The sequence below is a fragment of the Primulina eburnea genome, chromosome 15, assembly GCF_022965805.1.
Source record: "Primulina eburnea isolate SZY01 chromosome 15, ASM2296580v1, whole genome shotgun sequence".
Taxonomy (NCBI): Eukaryota; Viridiplantae; Streptophyta; class Magnoliopsida; order Lamiales; family Gesneriaceae; genus Primulina; species Primulina eburnea.
In genome coordinates, this window is record NC_133115.1 from 325,048 (window position 1) to 347,339 (window position 22,292).

At 36.3% G+C, this 22,292-nt stretch overlaps 2 protein-coding genes across 3 annotated transcripts; one reads left to right on the forward strand and one right to left on the reverse strand.

The window, feature by feature from the left end:
- Nucleotides 1-1,506: 1,506 nt before the first annotated feature.
- LOC140814324 (NADP-dependent malic enzyme-like) lies at nucleotides 1,507-6,202 on the forward strand. The gene is made up of 20 exons (XM_073173275.1): nucleotides 1,507-1,646; nucleotides 1,727-1,905; nucleotides 2,113-2,233; nucleotides 2,323-2,397; nucleotides 2,665-2,816; nucleotides 2,907-3,012; nucleotides 3,131-3,196; nucleotides 3,341-3,436; nucleotides 3,562-3,633; nucleotides 3,713-3,796; nucleotides 3,881-3,979; nucleotides 4,186-4,233; nucleotides 4,316-4,369; nucleotides 4,440-4,538; nucleotides 4,633-4,722; nucleotides 4,813-4,890; nucleotides 5,168-5,242; nucleotides 5,320-5,410; nucleotides 5,499-5,627; nucleotides 5,830-6,202. Exons 1-20 carry the CDS (start codon nucleotides 1,632-1,634, stop codon nucleotides 5,916-5,918), a joined length of 1,818 nt encoding a protein of 605 aa, XP_073029376.1. The 5' UTR covers nucleotides 1,507-1,631; the 3' UTR covers nucleotides 5,919-6,202.
- Nucleotides 6,203-16,973: 10,771 nt separating this feature from the next.
- LOC140814842 (cell division control protein 2 homolog A-like) lies at nucleotides 16,974-20,814 on the reverse strand. 2 transcript variants are annotated; one of them, XM_073173934.1, is made up of 9 exons: nucleotides 20,740-20,814; nucleotides 19,899-19,934; nucleotides 19,641-19,825; nucleotides 19,232-19,352; nucleotides 18,691-18,864; nucleotides 18,154-18,317; nucleotides 17,583-17,670; nucleotides 17,449-17,502; nucleotides 16,974-17,225 (listed from the first exon to the last, which is right to left on the reverse strand). In XM_073173934.1, the coding sequence occupies exons 2-9, from the start codon at nucleotides 19,905-19,907 to the stop codon at nucleotides 17,136-17,138; spliced, it is 885 nt and encodes a 294-aa protein (XP_073030035.1). In that variant the 5' UTR covers nucleotides 19,908-19,934; nucleotides 20,740-20,814; the 3' UTR covers nucleotides 16,974-17,135. The 2 variants fall into 2 exon arrangements, with proteins under 2 accessions (XP_073030035.1, XP_073030034.1); XM_073173933.1 differs by lacking the exon at nucleotides 20,740-20,814 and having other exon boundaries at nucleotides 19,899-20,701.
- Nucleotides 20,815-22,292: the final 1,478 nt, after the last annotated feature.

Below are 22,292 nucleotides of genomic sequence, written 5' to 3' on the forward strand. Positions count from 1 at the left end.
TAGTCTCTAACTCGAGCGGCCTATATCCTTCTTAGTGGCGGCTGAATCGACTAGGAACCGTTTAGAACATACAGTATTACAAATATGAGTTTCATGATACTCATCATATGAGCATCTCATATGCTTTCTACTATTTGTATATTCAAGGGCTTTATCTATGCAGCTAGCATGGGTATACAGATAAAGATTTGCCAAAATAATAATTTCAAATATTATTAAAATAAAGACTGCTTATTCATAGAGTTTCATTGTGAACACTCGGCCAACACTTGGCTCGACGGGCACCTACTCTAACACACTTGTACACACCCACTTCAGAAGGACTTACACCTCAGCCTACTGAAACTCTTAGTTTCTCAACTTACAAAAATGCGGAACACAAAGTTCTGAAAAGACTCTTTTCAGATTACAGACTCTTCTGATAAAATATTAGTGCAGTAAAGATTGTGAAGAGTGTAAGAATTAGTAGCACAAGATGATCTTTAAAAAGATCAGATAAAAGCTATGAAGCGTGTGCTACTTTTCTTTGTGTTGAACTTTTTAACAATGCTCAAGGAAAACTGATATTTGTCTGATAAGAGATTAGCTTTGTTCCTTGAAAATGATATTATGCGAAGTGTCGTGTCGAACAAGGATTTGATCCAAGTATATATAATCGACTGAGTTCAACGTTCATAATCAGAGAAGTCTTCAGATAACTGATACAATCAGCTTTATTACCGAAATAGATTCCTGCAGAAAAGCTATAAAACAATCAGTCTTGTTTTATACTCAATTTGGTAATATGCATTAAATGACTCCGTATAGTATTTAATGCTGCAATTAATACTGGTACTAAGAACACTTTAACGGTAACAATTAAGATAGCAACGTTAGAAAGCGTTCTCTACTGGTTTGTATAGTTATCCCTTTTTCTACTGGTTTAGTTTTACTAGAGCAGCAGCTACTGATAAGCTATCTAGTTGTTCTGGTCTTCTGGTCTACTGGTTTTAGTTAACATCGCCACAATAAAATTCATATCTAACACTTATTTTGGAATATAAGAAAATTGAAATATAGATAGAAATACTTTTTCATATAGAGTAGATTACGGTGTCACAAATCTTTATCTGTGAGACGGGTCAACCCTACCGATATTCACAATAAAAAGTAATACTCTAGCATAAAAAATAATATTTTTTAATGGATGACCCAAATAAGAGATCTGTATTACAAAATACGAGCCGTGAAACCGTCTCACATAAATTTTTGTCTACCATATAATATATAATATATGTTTGTGTGTGAGAAGAAGCAAAAATATTTTAATGAGTAGAACATATTTCAATTTGCATGTGACTCAAATTCTGTCGGTTATAGGGGAAAAAAGTATGACAAGCGATAATATTTTGTTTGCTGCTGGCGAGTGGCAACTAACACACAATATCTCTAAATTACAATTATTAAATTTATTTTTATTTATCATATTTTATCTATTATTGAAACAGATAGACGCCGCATTTAATATCAATGAATATAATTAATTTACTACACAAGCAAGAAATCTTCAACGGCCGCATTTGGTAACTTCCAACTACCAACGTTTACCGTTGCCAAGAACGCGGAAATCTCCGGCTTTCTCTCCCTATACTATGCTCACCCGAGGGGTACACACACACTTCGACCAGCTCATATTTATAATTATCTTTCTTCCCAAGAAAATATATAGATTCTTTTTCACTGACAGAGGCGAGCATTTGCATTCGTATTTCTTCGAATGGAGAGCACATTCAAGGAAATGGACGGAGAATCAGTGCTTGATTTAGAGGATAAAGCTGGAGTCGGAGGAGGTGTTGAGGATGTGTACGGCGAGGACAGGGCGTCGGAGGATCAGCTTCTCACCCCATGGACTGTTTCGGTTGCCAGGTTACTGATTTCTTGATTTATATATCTCACGTTTCTTGATTCCCATGATGCGATATTTTTCCTCCATTCGAATCCGAGTCAAAAATTATTCCGGCCTTTGATGTATATGTTATGCTTGCCAGGATCTAATGATTCTTGTGTACAATATCTGTTCTTCTATACAACCTGCCAATTATATTCTTCACTTTGTTTGGTTTCTGTATTCAGTGGGACTACATTGTTGCGCGATCCGCATCACAACAAAGGAATGGCTTTCACTGAAAAGGAAAGAAAGTCCCATTACCTGACTGGTCTTTTGCCTCCAACAGTGTTTTCTCAAGAGCTTCAGGTGATATTACGACAGATCTTGTGATTATTATTTCATTTTTAGTCCATCATACTTTTCTTCTCGTAACTATTCCCGATTTGGGTCATCAGGAGAAGCGGTTTATGAATACTCTACGTGAGTATAAAGTGCCATTGCAGCGGTATATGGCCATGATGGATCTCCAGGTAGGAAACACACACTTTAATGAATGCATATATTCTGTTTTAAGTTTAAGAACTAGCATTTCGACAAGTAATTAATATGTCTCTCTGTCTGTCCACTTTAACAAATTCTCTACCACATACGTACCATTTGATTTGATGCGTACATGTATTTTGGCATGTGACGAATGATCTTAAAATCCTATTAGAATTGGGAATGATCTCTGATCTTTTACAAAAAAAACATAAATTGAAGTCAGCCGCGTGTGGTTTCATTTCCTAAACGTGCAGGAGAGAAATGAAAAGCTGTTTTACAAGCTTCTTATTGATCATGTTGAAGAACTTCTACCCATAGTATATACTCCAATAGTTGGTGAGGCCTGCCAGAAGTATGGCAGCATTTTCAGGCGTCCGCAGGGTCTCTTTATCAGCTTAAAAGAAAAGTACTGCTTCCTTTCCAGTTAATGTTACCCCCATAGAAAACTTTTCTGTGTGATTTCTTTTGCTGATTCTCGATTATCCAACTTCTCCAGGGGGAAGATTCTTGAAGTCTTGAAAAACTGGCCAGAAAAGTCGATTCAAGTTATTGTTGTAACTGATGGAGAGCGTATATTAGGACTTGGAGATCTTGGCTGCCAGGTGAAAATAATCAATTAGCTTAGTTTCAAATATATCCTTCAATCGTATACTTTCTTAAAAGCTGAAGTATATACTTTCTGAGGAATAACAAGAAGGTAAATGTTCAAAACTGTTGCAGGGTATGGGAATTCCTGTAGGAAAACTAGCCCTCTATACTGCACTTGGAGGAGTCCGTCCCTCAGTTGTAAGCACAGCTCTCACTTTTAGCTCAAGTTTTACATGGCTGAATAAATCAATACTTGCTTTTGCTTATATCTGATAGTTTTTTGCTCAAGCCTCATAAAGTTAACTTTCTCTGATAATATAATTTCATGTGCTCCCCTGACAGTGCCTGCCTATTACCCTTGATGTCGGCACAAATAACAAGAAATTACTGGAAGATGAATTCTACATTGGTCTGAGGCAAAATAGAGCGACCGGACAGGTCTAAATAATTCCTAATTTTCTTTTCAAAATTTCGTTTGAAAGATAAGAATACAGATTGTACATTTTTAAGTTGTCCTTTTTTGCATGTTTAAGGTAATAGTATATCCCCCAATTTGCTTTCAGGAATACGCTGATCTCCTCGATGAATTCATGGCTGCACTCAAGCAAAATTATGGGGAGAAGGTCTTGATACAGGTGGGGCATGTTCTTTTGCCACATTTCAATTATTGATATTCGATTTCTTATTTGGTCCAAATTCCCATAACTTTGTCAGTTCGAAGATTTTGCAAATCATAATGCCTTTGAGCTACTTGCCAAATACCGAACGACTCATCTCGTTTTCAATGATGATATCCAGGTAAAACTGATTTTCTGGTGCTTATATTTGTTTTTAAGGTTACACTCTTTGTCGAGAATATCATAAATTTTTATGGCATCTCAGGGTACAGCTTCTGTGGTTCTTGCGGGGCTTGTCGCAGCTCTGAAACTTGTTGGTGGAACTTTAGCTGATCATACTTTCTTATTCCTAGGAGCTGGAGAGGTTAGACTACATTTACATATTTTTGAACTCCCATTCCCCTGGCTTAATTACATACATTATATGTATTTTCTACATCATATGTTTTATGAATTCTCGTACCATAATTGCATGGATGGGCGACTTTGAAAATCTGAAATCATCTTTAAATGTGGTAAGCAATTTGTCAGAGATCCTTTGAGCTTACTTCTATTTTTGGCTTCTTAAAGGCTGGGACAGGTATAGCTGAACTTATCGCCCTTGAGATATCCAAAAGGGTATGGTTTTTTAGTCATCGCTGTTAAATAATGTGCATGCTAAATCATTCTTCTTGGTTGAGTTTTCTACTCATGGATGCAGACAAATGCTCCAGTCGAAGAGACAAGGAAGAAAATCTGGCTTGTGGACTCTAGGGTACAAAATTATCGTTTTACAGACATCATCCTGTGTTTACTATGATTAAATTTTATATTTATGACAACAGGGGTTAGTTGTCAGTTCTCGTCTCGAGTCCCTTCAGCATTTCAAGAAACCATGGGCTCATGATCATGAACCAGTTAAAGAACTTCGGGATGCAGTTAAGGTGGGAAGATCGTGTCTTGGATTGAGCCGTTTGTATTGCTAAGATCTCAATGCTAATTATTTTGCCTGATATCTAATATAACTACTAATTTCAGTCAATAAAGCCAACAGTTCTGATAGGAACTTCGGGTGTTGGAAGAACGTTTACAAAGGAAGTCGTAGAGACCATGGCTTCTTTAAATGAGGTTACGTATATTCTCTGCGTCGTTCCTTTGAAATGCATAAATATGTGCTAAAACTAATGGTTTAATGATATGTAAAAAATATTTATATAGAAACCTCTGATTCTTGCTCTGTCAAACCCAACTTCACAATCAGAGTGTACTGCGGAAGAAGCTTATGCTTGGAGTGAGGTAAATGGATCTTTTTCTCCCTTAAATTCTATAAAATAGGGGTGTAAAAGGGAAAGATGTTCTAGCTATCTCAAGAACAAAAAAAATTCGTGTTTTGATTGTTCATTGAGCTACTCAAACACAATCTGTAGTCAAACTGTTAATTGAGTCACCTTAAGTAGTCAAACTGTTAATTGAGTCAAATTCAAGGATAGCACTACTCCTCAAGCTCGACTCAACTCCTATGCGCTCATACCAAAAACCTTGGTAAGTTTTCACAGTACAATATCACTTGCAGGGACGTGCCATCTTTGCCAGTGGAAGTCCTTTTGATCCAGTCGAGTACAATGGGAAAGTATTTGTGCCTGGTCAGGTAATATCTACAACGTAAAGAAGCACTATTTTTGTTTGCTTCATCCTCTATTCTAATACCAGCATATCTCTTCATAGGCAAATAATGCTTATATATTTCCTGGATTCGGTTTGGGTTTGATAATGTCTGGTACAGTACGTGTACATGATGATCTGCTCTTAGCAGCCTGTAAGTATTCCACAGAGCCTTTAAAATGCATTTTAATGCTACAATTCAGGGGACAACTTACAATTCTGTCATAACTTTTTCGCTGCAGCGGAAGCTTTGGCAGCTCAAGTGACAGAAGAGAACTATGCCAACGGACTGATATATCCACCATTCACTAATATTAGAAAGATTTCCGCCCACATAGCAGCTGAAGTTGCTGCAAAGGCATATGAACTTGGTAAGTTCTCATGGACAAATTCATAAGATTTTTATCATAGTCGACGAATTATTTTTTAAATAAAGATATCTGTATGTTATATGATTTTAAAATAAAAATCGTGGGGGTTGGTTTACAATAAATTTAATTGTTTTTCTTTTTCGTTTGAGATCTGCGGTCATTGCCAACAATAAGCTTGATATTATTTCTTCTGGCCGTGCAGGTTTGGCTTCCAGGCTGCCACGCCCCAAGGATCTTGTCAAGTGCGCCGAGAGTTGTATGTATACTCCGGTATATCGTAGCTATCGCTAACCGAACTACATAATCAATCCAAATGTGGTTAAATGTTTTGTGTTTGCTTCGAATGTTCTCTTTTTTCTCCTTTTATTGGATTTAAGGTTGTGCTTGTTTTTTCGAGTTTTTTGTCACTCTATTTTTGTAGGTGTTGTTTCTTTTACGTTAGTCTTGTAATATTGTCAGCAACGAAATAAGGGTTCTTGATCTTATTCATGGAAAATGTACAAGATTTAGGTATTTGATATTGAGCGGAATGGCAAACTATGTTGTCCCTTAATTTTTGTTCTACTTCATTTCAATTTCGGTTTCTTGCTTTCCATGATATGCTAAAGAATACCACGAACCATAACGACATTAAGCATCCTAAAAGCATCAGGACTCCAAATAAATCAAGATGATATATAAATCAAGATCATATCGTACAAAAAATGTATATACCGTTTACCATATCGAAATTATGGTATAAGAATTGTACTGATATAGTACAGAAAATTTAGATAGATATAACTAGCATACCGATTATACTGAAATTGTGCAGAATGCCGAGATTTCGGTACGATATCATTATAGGTAAAAACTTGTGTGAGACGGTCTCACGTGTCGTATTTGTGAGACGGATATCTTGTTTGGGTCATCCATGAAAAGGTATTATTTTTTATGCTAAGAGTATTACTTTTTATTGTGAATATGAGTAAGGTTGACCCGTCTCACGGAGTCTCAAAGATCCGTGAGACGGTCTCACATGAGACTCACTCATCACTATATACTGTTTTATACCAAAAAAAATTTATATTTTAAAAAATTTATTGTTTAAAATTATAATTTTTTATATATTGTTTCGGTATTTCGATAATCCGATATATACCGAAATTTTTGAATTTCATACCGTTACCGTACCGAAAAATTTGGTATCGTTACCGTATCATACCAAAATCTTAAATATATCAAAAAATCGGTAAATTCGATATTTTTTGGTACAATATCTCAGTATACTGAAAATTCGGTATTTTTTCCTACTACTAATGAATAAGACACACTGAAATGTATTCTTCTTTCATATTTGCCTTTATATTTTATTACATGGTATTAGAGCACAAAACAAATACTGGGACGGGTACAGAAATTTCGGTCACTTATTTTAGTGACAATTTGTTTTCACTGTCGTCATAGGAGAAGCGTCATTCGCCGACTTGCCATCGCCCAGATTTTGGCCGTCATAATCCTTACGCATGAACCTCACACGCCGTTACGAGTTTTTGATCCAGTGTTGTGTCGCCAGAAATCACTTCGACTTTCAATATTCCTCTCCCCGTGCTCCAATATCATTCATGTTGGTCCCACGTGCGGAATTTGATATAATAAAACCCCAAAATAAAGAATAAATTGGACACCGAGATTTACGTGGAAAACCCCTAAAAATTATTAGGGTAAAAACCACGGGAAAGATGAAAAAAATTTCCACTATAATATTTTGTGGTGTACAACTCACTCACTGTGTTTCCAAAGAGAACACACACTCTCTTAATACAGGAGAACAAACACCTCACAAATATTATAGAACTAAGCACTCAAATGCTATAGAATGATAGTGTTGGATCGGATGATGACTACCAAGGTCAGTAGCCGAGAGAATACAGGCAAGGAAATGCTAAGGATGGTTAACGGCCATAACCGAAATCAGTTAGCATCAAGTTTGGGAAATGTATTCAGCTGGTCGACTTATATATACCAGCGAAGAAGCAACAAACTCGAGACACAGAAGATAAAAGAGAAAGGAACACAAGGGACGAGAGATGGATGGATAGCACAAGTAAGCTTGAGAATATTTGAGAGGAGAGTCTTTCATTTGTGATTCAATTTCTTTTGACTATTGTTCTCTTGTGAGTGTAACTTTCGATTCTGGTTCTTGATCAATAAAGTGAATGGCGAGTTCTCCCGTGGACGTAGGCGATTCAAGCCGAACCACGTAATCCTCGAGTGCATTTCTTGTTCCGCAATATTGAATGATTGTTTGCATTTGTTCGAGTTGATTGTGGTGTGAATCGTGAACGTGAAATTTACAACAAGTGGCGCTGTCTGTGGGAATCGAAGGGTAGAGCGAAGCCATTACCACGAAGATCAAGAAGGATGAGTTCGATGAAATTTGACATCGAGAAATTCTCGGGAAGCAATGACTTCGGGCTGTGGAGAATCAAGATGAAAGCAATACTAATACAACAGGGGCTGATAGAAGCACTAAAAGGAGAAGAAGCAATGCCAGATGATTCTAAAGAGAAGATTCAAATTCTTGCCAAAGCCCATAGTGCCATCATTCTATGCTTAGGTAATAAGCCTCTCAGGGAAGTGTCAAAAGAATCCTCTGCAACAGCCATGTGGAACAAGCTAGAACACTTGTACATGACGAAGTCTCTTGCAAACAGACTGTACATGAAGCAACATTTATATTCTTTCAAGATCTCAGAAGATAAAAGGGTTTCGACCCAAATAGATGAATTCATCAAGATCTTGGATGATCTTGAGAATATAGATGTGAAGTTGGAGGATGAGGATAAAGCACTGATCTTATTAAACTCTCTCCCAAACTTATATGAAAATCTTCGGGATGCCATGCTATATGGCAGAGAGCAGACAATCTCCCTGGAAGAAGTACAATCAGCAGTGCAATCCAAGGAATTACAAAAGAAGATTCAATCTAATGGAAACATGCAAGGAGAAAGCCTTGCAATTCGAGGGAGAACTGATAAAAGGCCTTCAAGAAATGAAAGAAAACACTCTAGATCCAAAAGTAAAACTAAATATAGGTGTTTTCAATGCCATAAAGAAGGCCATATCAAAAGAAATTGCCCCGAAAAGAAGAAGCACTGGCAAGACAGATCAAGAGAAAAAGATGAAGCAGCAGTAACATGCGATGGCTATGAATCAGCCGAAGTATTGGCAGTCACGGATCAGGGCCCTAGCAGTGATTGGATTCTTGATTCAGGGTGTTCATTTCACATGTGCCCCAACAGATCCTGGTTTGAGACTTTCACAGAATAAGAAGAAGGCTTAGTGCTGCTGGGAAATGATATATCATGCAAAGTGAAGGGCATTGGTACAATAAGACTCAAGATGCATGATGGAATGGAAAGACTACTGACTCAGGTGAGGTTTGTTCCTGATCTCAAAAGAAATTTAATCTCATTGGGAACACTTGATACAAATGGCTACAATTTCAATCTGCAAATGGCATGCTAACAATTCAGAAGGGGTCATTAGTGGTCATGAAAGGACACAAAAGAAACTCATTGTACATACTACAAGGCACCACAATTGTAGGCAGGTCTGCTGTGGCACAAACCAATACTGATGCATCAAAATTGTGGCACCTCAGGCTGGGACACGTAAGTGAGCAAGGATTAATTCACTTATCTAAGCAAAACTTACTTTGCGGAGACCAGATCCTAAATTTAGGTATATGTGAATCTTGTATCCTTGGGAAAGCTAAAAGAGTGAGTTTCAAAAGGGGAACTCACAATACAACCAGGCCATTTGAATATGTACATTCAGACTTATGGGGTCCCTCAAGAAACCCAACACATGCTGGAGGAAGATACTTCATGTCCATAGTTGATGATTTCACAAGAAGGGTCTGGGTATTTGTGCTTAAAGCTAAAGATGAGGCACTAACCAAGTTCAGAGAATGGCTCATTTTGACTGAAAACAAACTAGACTTGAAACTAAAGTATCTTAGAACAGACAATGGACTAGAGTTTGTGTCACAACAGTTCAAGGATCTGTTAAAATCAAAGGGAATCACAAGGCACCTGACCGTACCCGGAACTCCCCAACAAAATGGCTTGGCTGAAAGAATGAATCGCACCCTTCTGGAAAGAGTAAGATGCATGATGCTAAATGCTGGACTTCCAAAGGTTTTTTGGGGAGAAACTATTACCACTGCTTGTTACTTAGTTAACAGATGTCCTTCCAGTGCCATCAACTTCAAAACACCTATGGAACTCTGGAATAAAACTCCAGCAGATTACTCAAAGTTGAGAGTATTTGGGTGCTTAGCCTATGCTCACGTCAAACAAGATAAATTGGAACCAAGAGCAAAGAGGTGCATTTTCATAGGCTACCCCGAAGGCATCAAAGGTTACAAAGTCTGGAATCTAGAGAGTACAGGTACCAAGTGCTTCTATACAAGAGACATAACCTTTGATGACTCCAAAATGGGATACAAGCTGAGATCCAACGACCCTGGACAGAATGAAATGATAACAGATGGAACACAAGTCGAGGTGAAGCATCCAATAGACATCACCACAAATGAAACTGATACACATCAGGACCAATACCTGGAACAATATGATCATACATCTCAAACTGATCATGATCTTGCATCCTACAAGTTGGCAAGAGACTGACAAAGAAGAGAAATAAGACCACCTGACAAATTTGGTCAGGCCGATATGATCCACTATGCATTGGCTGTGGCAGAACAGCTGGAACATGATGAACCATGCTCATACAAAGAAGCTGTTTCAGAGAAACACAGCCAGAAATGGATTAAGGCCATGAATGAATAAATGACATCCCTGTACACAAACAAAACCTGGAAGCTAGTGGACAGACCCAAGAATCAAAGAGTGGTCGGATGCAAATGGATATATAAAGTGAAACAAGGCGTGCCTAATGAAGAAAAGACAAGATACAAAGCACGCCTGGTTGCGAAAGGTTTTTCACAACAAGAAGGGGTAGACTTCAATGAAATCTTCTCCCCTGTGGTTAAACATTCATCCATCAGGTTGATACTAGCATTGACAGCCCAATTAAACCTTGAACTGGAACAGCTTGACGTCAAGACTGCTTTCTTACATGGGGAACTGGAAGAAACGATCTACATGAATCAACCTGAAGGTTTTGTCACCCAAGGAACCAATGGTAAGGTGTGTCTACTTGCAAAATCTCTGTATGGACTCAAACAAAGTCCAAGGCAATGGTATAAGAGATTTGATGAATTCATGCTGAACAATAACTTCAGAAGATGTAGCTATGACAACTGTGTGTACATCTACAAGCAAGAAAATGAGATCAAAACGTATCTACTATTGTACGTTGATGATATGCTTGTTGCCAGCACAAGCAAGACCTACATGGAAGCTATTAAACAACTCCTCAGCTCAGAATTTGACATGAAGCATCTAGGAGAAGCCAGACGAATTTTAGGAATGGAAATTCTGAGAGACAGAAAGGAAAACAAGCTATTCTTGTGCCAAAACTCATACATCCACAAAATCCTCCGAAGATTCAATATGCATGAATCCAAACCAGTTGGTATACCACTGTCTCAATCACTAAAACTGTCCAAGGAACAATCACCTGCTAATAAAGACCAACTAAGAGACATGTCACACATCCCTTATGCCAGTGGAATTGGAAGTATAATGTACGGAATGGTCTGTAGCAGGCCAGATCTTTCCTACAGCATGAGTGTGGTATCAAGATACATGGCCAATCCAGGTGAAGCTCACTGGCATGCTTTAAAGGGAGTGTTCAAATACTTGAAGGGAACTTCAGACGTTGGATTAATGTTTGAGAAAAGATGTAACCAGGAAAATTCCATTGTTGGGTATGTAGACTCAGATTTCGCTGGAAACATTGACACAAGAAAATCCACTTCAGTTTTCATTTTCACTATGTTTGGTACAGCAGTTAGCTGGAAAGCTAACTCTCAATCTGTGGTAGCACTGTCAACGACAGAGTCTGAATACATAGCATTGACTGAAGGAATCAAGGAAGCACTATGGTTGAAAGGAATGGTGTCTGAGCTAGGTGTGAAACAGGACAAGCTTGTGGTGCATTGTGATAATCAAAGTGCGATACATCTGTCAAAACACCAAGTGTACCATGAAAGATCGAAGCATATCGACGTAAAGCTACATTTTGTAAAAGATATTATATCAAATGGAGAGATCCAAGTAGAGAAAATTGATACAAAGGACAATCCAGCAGATATGATGACAAAACCACTGCCACATAATAAGTTCGTGCATTGCATGAACTTGATAAAGGCAGTAGCTTGGAGTTAAGTGAATACCAGGAAGGAGAACCGCCAACCTTGGAGTCAAGGTGGAGATTGTTGGATCGGATGATGACTACCAAGGTCAGTAGCCGAGAGAATACAGGCAAGGAAATGCTAAGGATGGTTAACGGCCATAACCGAAATCAGTTAGCATCAAGCTTGGGAAATGTATTCAGCTGGTCGACTTATATATACCAGCGAAGAAGCAACAAACTCGAGACACAGAAGATAAAAGAGAAAGGAACACAGGGGACGAGAGATGGATGGATAGCACAAGGAAGCTTGAGAATATTTGAGAGGAGAGTCTTTCATTTGTGATTCAATTTCTTTTGACTATTTTTCTCTTGTGAGTGTAACTTTCGATTCTGGTTCTTGATCAATAAAGTGAATGGCGAGTTCTCCCGTGGACGTAGGCGATTCAAGCCGAACCACGTAATCCTCGAGTGCATTTCTTGTTCCGCAATATTGAATGATTGTTTGCATTTGTTCGAGTTGATTGTGGTGTGAATCGTGAACGTGAAATTTACAACAGATAGAAAACTCGAAGAAGGGATCATTTCAAAATGAAAGAGGAGAGCTCCATAAATAGAGCCACTTGTCCGTGTGAATACGCATTAAAAATGCGTATTCATATTTCAGCGAAATTTCCTTCTGCTGCACCAACTTTGACAAATCAATTGCCAATCACCACGTTTAAAATTCAGCTGCCCACCTTTGTTGACTTGCCGACAATTCATGTATACCTTGTTGAGTCAGCATATGTTCAGTTGTGACACTTTTTGTGCAATAAGTTCAATGTTTCTTTGATATTTCAGATTTAGCCCTCTTTTTCTTTGTTCTTACTTTCTTTAGTGATATGGCCGAGGGGAAATATGCAGTGGTGTATGGCGTTCTTGTATTCTCAAAAATCACGGAACATAAACTAAATGACTCCAATTATCTTGATTCGAGCAAGATAGTTCATTTATCTGCGTAGCATTGATATGGATAACCATATGACTAACAAACCACCTACAGATGAGTCAAAACAAATGTGATTGAAAGAGAATGCTCGGTTATTTTAACAAATACGAGATTGAATTGACAGTGAGCAATTGGTCTGATTAATCACTATGAAATTGTTTAAAAAAAAAACTAATGGAATATCTAGATTACTTGTATTCTGGAAAAAGGGATATTTTCCGCATTTATGAAGTGTGCAAACCCACCTTTTTATCGTCCACAAAAACAAGATAGGTCACAACATATTTCATGGAGTTTAAAATGACTTATGAACAACTTAACATATTATTATCATTCAGCCTTAATGTGAAAGAACAACAAGCTCAACTGGAGAAAATTGTTGTAATGAGTTTTTAAGCTAGGTTGGGTTTGGAACTGTTAAATCTCATATTCTCTTTATTTAGTATAGTGCTGCATACAGAGAATTCTCTACCTGTTGGATTTAATAGTGTTCTGGTTGGTCGAAATAATATATCTGAATCTGGAAGACGGTAGCACAAAAGTGGTGGTAAAAGAGCGGGGACAAGCAACTATGACAAATCTTGACACTCGAGGACAGGAATTCGAAGGTATTGTTAGCCAATATGATCATAAATCGGGCCATATGAAACGTGATAGCAGGAAATTGCAGAATAAGAAAACACAGCCAGCATATATCCATCTACCAATGACACTTTGAGCAATATGTCACAATTTCCGCGATGAATATGCCAAATTCTCTCAATACTAAGAATCTTTAAAATCTCCACCAGTTACTGTCATCGCTAAGTCAGGTAAACCAAATACATAACTTGTTTCCTCATCCACCAAGTGGGTGATTAATTCTGGTGCTAGAGATCACATGACAGGTCATTCTAAATTGTTCTCTGCATTTCTGTCGCATACCTCTATTTCTACAGTTACTTTAGAAGATAAGTCAACCTCTGATGTTCTAGGGTCTGGCACAGTTACTCATTCATTCAGTTCTCTAACATTCTGTCTTAAGCTTACATCAATTGTCCTTTAATTTAATTCATGTAAGCAAACTCATTCGCGCTCTTAACTGATGTGTCTCATCCTTTCCAAACTACGTTTTATTTAGGATCTTAAGACGAACAATATTGTTGGTAAAGTACATGAGTCAGGGGGCCTCTACATTCGTAATCAACAAGTACCGAAGTCCATCGCATGTTCTGGAAAAACCACCCCATTTGAAGCTCATTGTCAGTTGGGTCATCCTTCTTTCCTAGTATTGAAGAAACTCTCTCCACAATTTTATCGACTAGCCTCATTAGATTGTGATTATTGTCAGTTTGCTAAATATCATTGTCTTAGTTCCTGCTCAAGAGTCAATAAACGAACCAGTACTCCTTTTAAATTAGTTCACTCAAATGTTTGGGGACATTGTCCGCTTATGTCTCAAAGTGGGTTTAAATATTTTGTTACTTTTGTTGACGATTATTCTCGTATGACGTGGTTATATTTAATGAAGAGTCGTTCTGAATTATTCTTTAATTTTACTGCCCTTTATGGTGAGATTCAAACTCAATTTAATGCTACTATATAAATATTGCAAAGTGATAATGCTAAGGATACTTTTCATAATCTTTTCAAACTTGACATTTTTCATCAAACCTCTTGTGTAGACAACCCTCTCAAAATGGGGTTGCGGAGAGAAAGAATAAACACCTTCTCGAAACTATAAGAGCTTTATTATTCCAAATGCATGTTCTTAAACGGTTTTGAGCTACAGTTTCCACATCTTGCTTTCTTATTTATCGTATGTCATTGTTTGTTCTTCGTGGTGAGTCTCCTTGCCATGTGCTCTTTCCAAATAAGTGATTGTTTCATGTTGAACCCAGAACATTTGGTTTTACTTGCTTTATTTGGGATATTCGCCTCATTTCACAAAACATGATCCAAAATATCTCAAGTATCCTTTCTCTATAATTTATTTACTAATAAAAGCATTACTTGAGTTATATTTAGTAAATTCTTAAGGTTTTGAGCTATAATCTCAAATATAATATAAAACATACCTGGGATGTGCCCATTTGTTCGCTCTAACGTGCAAAAAACTGCTGATTTTTGTCTTATTCGGCATTCAATCTAGATTCTAAACCAGCTAATCCCTATACTACTCTTGGAAATTGATATGGTTAAATATATTGATTTCTATTATAATGGGCACATTTTCAAATTTTCAAATGGGTTACGTTTTCAAATTTTCAAAAATTTGAAAACGTAACCCCTATTCATCAATTAACGCTGGTGTCACAATTTTGCCATCTTCGTGCAAGAAGAAAGAGAAAACAGACGGTAATCTTTTGGAATTTGCAACAAAAATATTCTTGGGACAAGGACTTCTGTATCCGTAAATTTATACGTCTCCGTATCCATTGTTCTTACAACAATGCATATTTTTAGGCTTAAAAACTGGCAAGCAATCTAACGATTATCCGGACACAGACTCATATGGACAACAACGATTTTTAAGAGAGGGAAAAAAAAAGAAGAAAAAAGTAAAACTTTAACCGACAAGGAAATGTGGATCACCCCTTTGAATCTTTTGCCTCAATTATACATGGTTTTCTTAACTCAGTCCTCCCATAAATACCACGCAAATTTAGGATATCTATCTATCTATCTATATATTTATATATAATTAAAACAATTAAATATTTCTTTTTACTAATTATTATTTACAAATTTAAAAATAATATAATATAATATAAAAAATAAACTGTAGCTGGCATCCAATTTTGGATTCTAGCTACAGCTATTAATGCCACGCAGCTATTAATGCCACGCAGGCCACACACCCAGCCAGCGTGCAGGCACCTTTATGCATCAATTCAAAGGGGGCAGCTCCAGGTAACTAATGCATTAATCACATTCAGGAAAATGAGCAAATTTTTTATGGTTAAATCTAAATAGCATGTATATTCTTTTTGTTTTTCAGCATAGGAGAACAAAAGGTTAAAAAAGAATGGACGCAACTTCAAGAATGCTGCAAGGCTGGAAACTTTGAAGGGTATGGTATTTTTTGTCAGCTTCCTACATATAATCATTAAAATATTTCATCTAATTATGTCTTTCCTCCATCAGGTGAAACCATCATATTTAGCAAAAGCATTGGATCTTTTGTTGTATGCATGTCACTTGAAGAACAAGCAAAACCCATGTATATTAACTGTGGTCTTGTGTTATACATATGGGATTGTGTAGCATATATTCAACCACGTCATCTATAAGATCGCGATTTTGTCTTTTAACACACTAAAAACTCAACTTATACTCGGATATTTAATTTTAGATGGGGTTTCACTTATTATTTATCTTTCGGACAGATGGTACATAATTTCACTTATGATTCACAGTGGCTTGATGCTAATGTGACATCTTAGTTAAAAAATAATAGCTTAAAAACTTTTAATGTTCGGCATGCAATTCATGTAACTACGCAGGTACATGAAGGCATTCCAAGAAGTAAAGCAGGAGCATGTGGCCCTCAGAAGAAATCTCGAGAGCTATCTCCAGGTCTTTCGAATTTTATATAAAAACGCTTGGTCACACGAAATGTGTGTATAACACGCTTTGTGGCAGATGAATTTTATCATATAAAAATTCTGTAAATTTCATTCTAATTTCTTTCTCATAATACACTAGATCCATAGGCTCAAAACAAATTACCAAAATATCAAATTCTATGTCCCCCCCAAATAAAATTTACAAATTTTCCATGCATTAACATCACATACTAACACACCATAAGCTACCCGTCCATTAAAAATCTTGAGTTTGCCTTTATAGGACGTTTTGGCAATCTAATATTTGTTTTTGTCATAATTTCAGATAGCAAGAGAAGCAAGTTGCCAAAGAAATTAATGTTATTCCAGAATCAAATGGCATTGATTCAATGAAGAAGGCTAGCACGCTTAAGATCAGCATAATTTTAAATTTGAAATAACAAAGGAGAAGAAAAAAAATAATAGCATGAAGGCACAAGGGGATTTCAGAAAGAGAAATTGATGTGCTTAAAACCGCTTCAGTATCAATTGAACCATATATCAAATGAGTTGGAAAGGAAGAAAACATCAACCCTATATCACACAAATCTATATTCATGAGCAGAATTCAAGAGATGTCACATACCACTATACATTTGAATCAGGATTAAGTGAATCAAATCAGGGAACCAATCCAACATCTTTAAAGTACTCATGTTCGAGAGCAAGTTTGGCTGTGATTCGTTTGCTGGGATCATAGCGAAGCATTTTCTGAAAAGGAAAAAGTCATTGGTGATCAGATTATCTAATCTATTTTCTTTCTTATGGTTTCTGGGCAGTACAAAACTACCCTTGAACCGGCCGTCCCATTAAGTTTATGTAAAAGGTGAAAAATGAGCTACTTTACTGACGGTCGTCTCTAAAAGGCCACTTGATTGCATCTAAACTATATTATATATCGATTGATCGAATCTTCAAACAGAAAAGAACTTACATTGAGGAGGTCAATGCCGGATGCATCAAGATTTGTGACCACAGTAGCAAGGTCCTGTGAAGAAAGGTAACAATTAAACTTATGTGCCCTCAGTTTTTTAAGTGTGAAATGATAATTGCTCCGACTCCAATCACCTTAGCTGGCCATTTCGGAAATGTACATTTAAAATCAGGCAAAGAAGTCACTCCAGGCCATAAAAGTTCATTTGGAGTGCCCAAAACTCTACATGACGAATGACAGAAACACGAGATCAATAATAAATTACATTGATCGAGTTTAAGTATAGAAGTTGATTCTTCGGAATCAAGTCATGATAAAGGATTTGAGATGATTTTAAACTGAATATGTAGAAAATAACATTTTCGCAATTAATCATACTTCGGCTCCCGCGCACCCTCAAAAACAGGAGGAAGGATCACGGATGGGGAAAAAAGACGAGAGAAATATCTATCTTAAACAGCTAAGATGCAAGTATACCACATGCACGAACTGAGCAAAACATACATTTGGCAACTCTTGTCCTCTTAAATGACCGGCAAGAAAGTTATTGTATCATTTTATATGAATGATGCACAAAAAACACCAAAGATAGCAAATGTGAATAACGTCAACGTGTTAAGAATACTCTTCTCAGATTACCTACAAGTGATTTCAGAAGAAGGGATAAGCACAAGAAGGGAAATACTGTTCAGATAGATGTATCACCTAAAAATTTGAAAGAGTTCATCAATTTCAGAGTCCCCGGGAAACAACGGTTTCTGGTTCGCCATTTCAGCAAATATACAACCCACCGACCATATATCCACAGGAGTGGAATAGAAGTGCGATCCAAGTAGTACTTCTGGAGCCCTGTACCACAGTGTCACAACCTGCATAAAAAATATGAGTGGTTTAAGACAATAAACAACATTCAGTCTTTAAGGTGAAAATTCATTTCACATTTTGGTTTAAAGATGACGAATAGGAAAAAAAATTGGACCTGTTTGCCGCAGGTTGAAGCTTGGAAGAGCAGCTCATATCAGAGAAAACAAAGAAGCTAGTAGAAGCTTTTTATAATGGTATATTCGACAAGCATAATGAAGTAGAAATTCTCAAAAGATGAAACTATGCAGACAAAGTAAATAAAATTTAAAATAAATGAATGACCATATCCAGGAAAGTTGAAAACTGATAAAACTGATATAGGCCCAAAAGGCCTAAATCTAAAACAGGGTAGCAACTATCAAGTTCTAAAACATTCACCTCATGTGTAAGAGCCTTGACAGGAATACCAAATGCCCTGGCCAATCCAAAGTCTGCAAGTTTTAGTGTATTGGTACTTCGGTCTATCAGCAAGTTTTGAGGCTTCAAGTCTCGATGAAGGACGCGATGAGAATGACAATAACAAATACCACGAAGTATTTGAAATAGAAAACTCTGCAGTATTGAAGATTGACTTAAACAACGCTGACTAGCAAGCAAAATATTCTCAATGCATTTATTTCAGGCTCTGGAATACACCAGTACTGCAGAGAGGTTTCATATTTCCCCTAGATGCTCACTTCCATTTGCATAAACCAAAAAAAGAGAATAAGAAAATTGACAAGGATTATTTTTCTTCGTATTTACAATACGAGAGTAACATCCAAGCCCTGCCACACCCAGATTACCATATTGATAACAAGGATAAATGAAGACTGAAGCATTAAGACGGAGTGGTTACGCAAACACTTTAACTCATTAAATGTTTTGAGAATCCCAGAATCCTCCCATAAAAGCAAGCATCAAGTAAGAGGCCACTAACTTTGACCAGATGAGGGTTCTGGTAGAAGTCAGGGCAAGAATCCATGTGTTTCTTCAAATCCAGGTCCAGATATTCAAATACCAGATACAAGCGCTTCTCACTGTGAACCACATCCTTCAACCTATGACCAAATATTGGAGATGGATTTCAATGCACATGCATGAATATCGGAAGCAACTTGTCTGCAAATTAAGTGGATACAGATTTCAATAAAACACTTTCAAACAGAATGCCACGAGTTTCTAGAAGTGTTTTTTATTGTGGTGGATGGAAATTAAGAAATGAAAAGCTCAATTGGCAATGGCATATTCATGCCAGCTCAACAAAGTGCTTTCACATTCTCTTCTTTGCAATCACGATTTTATCTTCAGAATGCAAACAGCCATGTCAATGATTATTACTAATATACCTCACAATATTTGCATGTTGCATCTCTTTCAGTAAAGAAATCTCTCTGATAGCTGTGCTTGGAACCCCCTCATCTTCCTGCTCCAGCCGTATTTTCTTCATAGCAATAGTTTCATTTGTTATGCGATCACGAGCCTTGTACACGACTCCATAAGTTCCTTCACCAATCTTTCCAACCTTTTCATACTGGGTCCAAAATCGACGAACATCACTAACTACTATAAGCATATGAGAAAAATTTAGCTGACAAAATCATTACCTTGTCCATCTATTCAACAGTGATAGAATCCACCAACTAGCAAAGCAAATAAAAGAGGAAACATAACAAGGTCAGGTGAGATGAAGAAGCAACACAAGTTCTGTTTCTATGGTTGTGTACCACAATAATAACATATACTTATTGGAACAGTAGCTGTAATCTACAGATCTTTATGCAAGTAAAGGAAACACGGATTATAATTTTTTTGTTTTTAAAAAAACACAATAAAATAGACGCACTCAAAATTTTGAAAGCACGATGACACAAAAAATAAAAGAGATATCAATTATCGCCTTGGTACTCTCACAGTCGTGTATGGAAAAAGGCATTGGTTGAAGTTGAGACTGAACTCCAGGAAAACTGAATCACAAACAATTTCGATCCGGACTGGGAAACACAAGATGTGGAATCTGAATGAGACTTGAAGTTAAATATACTTGTGAATTCCGTGAAACTGGATTTAATTGCCATAGAAAACAAACAGAAAATTAAAAACGAGAGATCCACAACTTCTATGCAGCAAATTTATAAAAAAAAAAAACATTCACAATGCAAGAACAATAACCAAAAAATTCACCATGATTAACTCATAAAGCAAAATTAGTAAAATAGCAGTTAACAAAAGACGAAACAATGGTAAAAATCAGTACATAATCTGTCGACGTAAAATAAAGAAAACAAACCGCAAAACTAGCAGAGGTACCTAAAATGATTCAATTTTTCAATCACATCAACAATCAAATAAAATGAAAATGCATTGCAAAAAAAGAAATCAAGTAAAGAACGAGACAATGATAAAAAAAATAAAAAAAATTGAGGAATTGTTGATAAACGAGGGTACCGGAGATGGATCGAGTGTGGGAGTGAAAAAAGAGAGGGAAGCTTTAATATTTCATATAGGGTTCGCTTTATGTTTTTAAACAAAACGCTCATTGGGTGAAGCCTTTGACCAGAGTGAGTCAGTGGGGTCACACTCACACTTTCTCATTTATTTTTATTTTTTTGGATTGATAAATTAAATACTGAAAATTAGTCACACCCATAATTTCATCAATCATATTATTGTGTGTGTGTATATATATATATTGATGAATTCATGACTGTCACATATTATGTATAGTAGTTGCAGCTCACAAGCACTGCATGTGTTGTATTGATATATTGAATATCAAATAAAATATTATAATATATTGATTAAATGATATTAATCTAACTTTCTAGCACCAGACGTATAAAATATTTCCTGGGGGTATACTAACTAGTAAACAAAAGAGATTGATATTATGCTTCATGTGAAATGCATATGTACAATCATGAATTAATTACGTTTGTTTTTGTAGTAATTGCATTATCTAAATTCAAAGTACATTTTCATTCAAGAAATCAATGGTGATTTGGACATTGTCGTGAGTCGTGACTATGTTGGCTTGATTGGCTCTTTCGACCTTTATTTCAACACCATTTATGCATTACATGTCATTAATTGGAATGAAAAAATATTCTTCTCTTCTAAAATTACTGTTTTTGCATTTTGATTAGAAAACAAAACCAACAAGTTCAAGAGAGAGCTCAAGTAAATGTACCTAAGATACAAAGAAAGCTTGCAACGAACAACTTTATCTCTTCCCATCTCAACTTAATTTCTGTGGGTTTGTTTTCCATGCGCACTTTATTATTTCGAGAACAAAATTGACTCAATTTCAAGAAATAACAACAGTAACAGTTAAAAAAGTTTCCTCATAAAACTTAAAATTAAGATTGGCTTAACCATGGGAAGCTCAAATGTAAAGTCCAAAAATAATTTAGAAAAAATAAAAATTAATTAATTAAATGGTTTTAATGATATGAATTAATTATTATACACATGATCACATGTTTAAAAATATGGTTTTCTATTAGAATTGATAAAACTGTGTTTTAAAAATTATTCGAGACGCGATCGATGAACGGTGACCGAGGATCGTGTAAGGGAAAATATTTTTATTAAATAATTAGTTTTAATTGTTTAATGTATGGTCTATTTTAAATAGAATTTTCAAAAATAGGTTTTGAGGTGTTTTTATACACCGAGTCTTATTTTAAACGGTATTCGATTTTTCGACGAAAATATAAAATTTTCGAGAATTCGGCTAATATTTTCACAATCTTTCCTAAACAAAATATTTTAACTATTAACTAATGGACTTAATGGACCTATTATACTTGGTTAATGGGCCTAAGCTTGCACAATGTATTTTAATCAGAATAAAAAGCCATAAACCCTCCCCAAAACTCACCATAATCACACGCACACCTCACCCTAAATTGCGGGCTTAGGGACTCTTCTTTAGCAACACCACCACACGCCACACGAAAATTTTATGAGAGGAAAGCCACGTTTTTTAAGGGAAATTC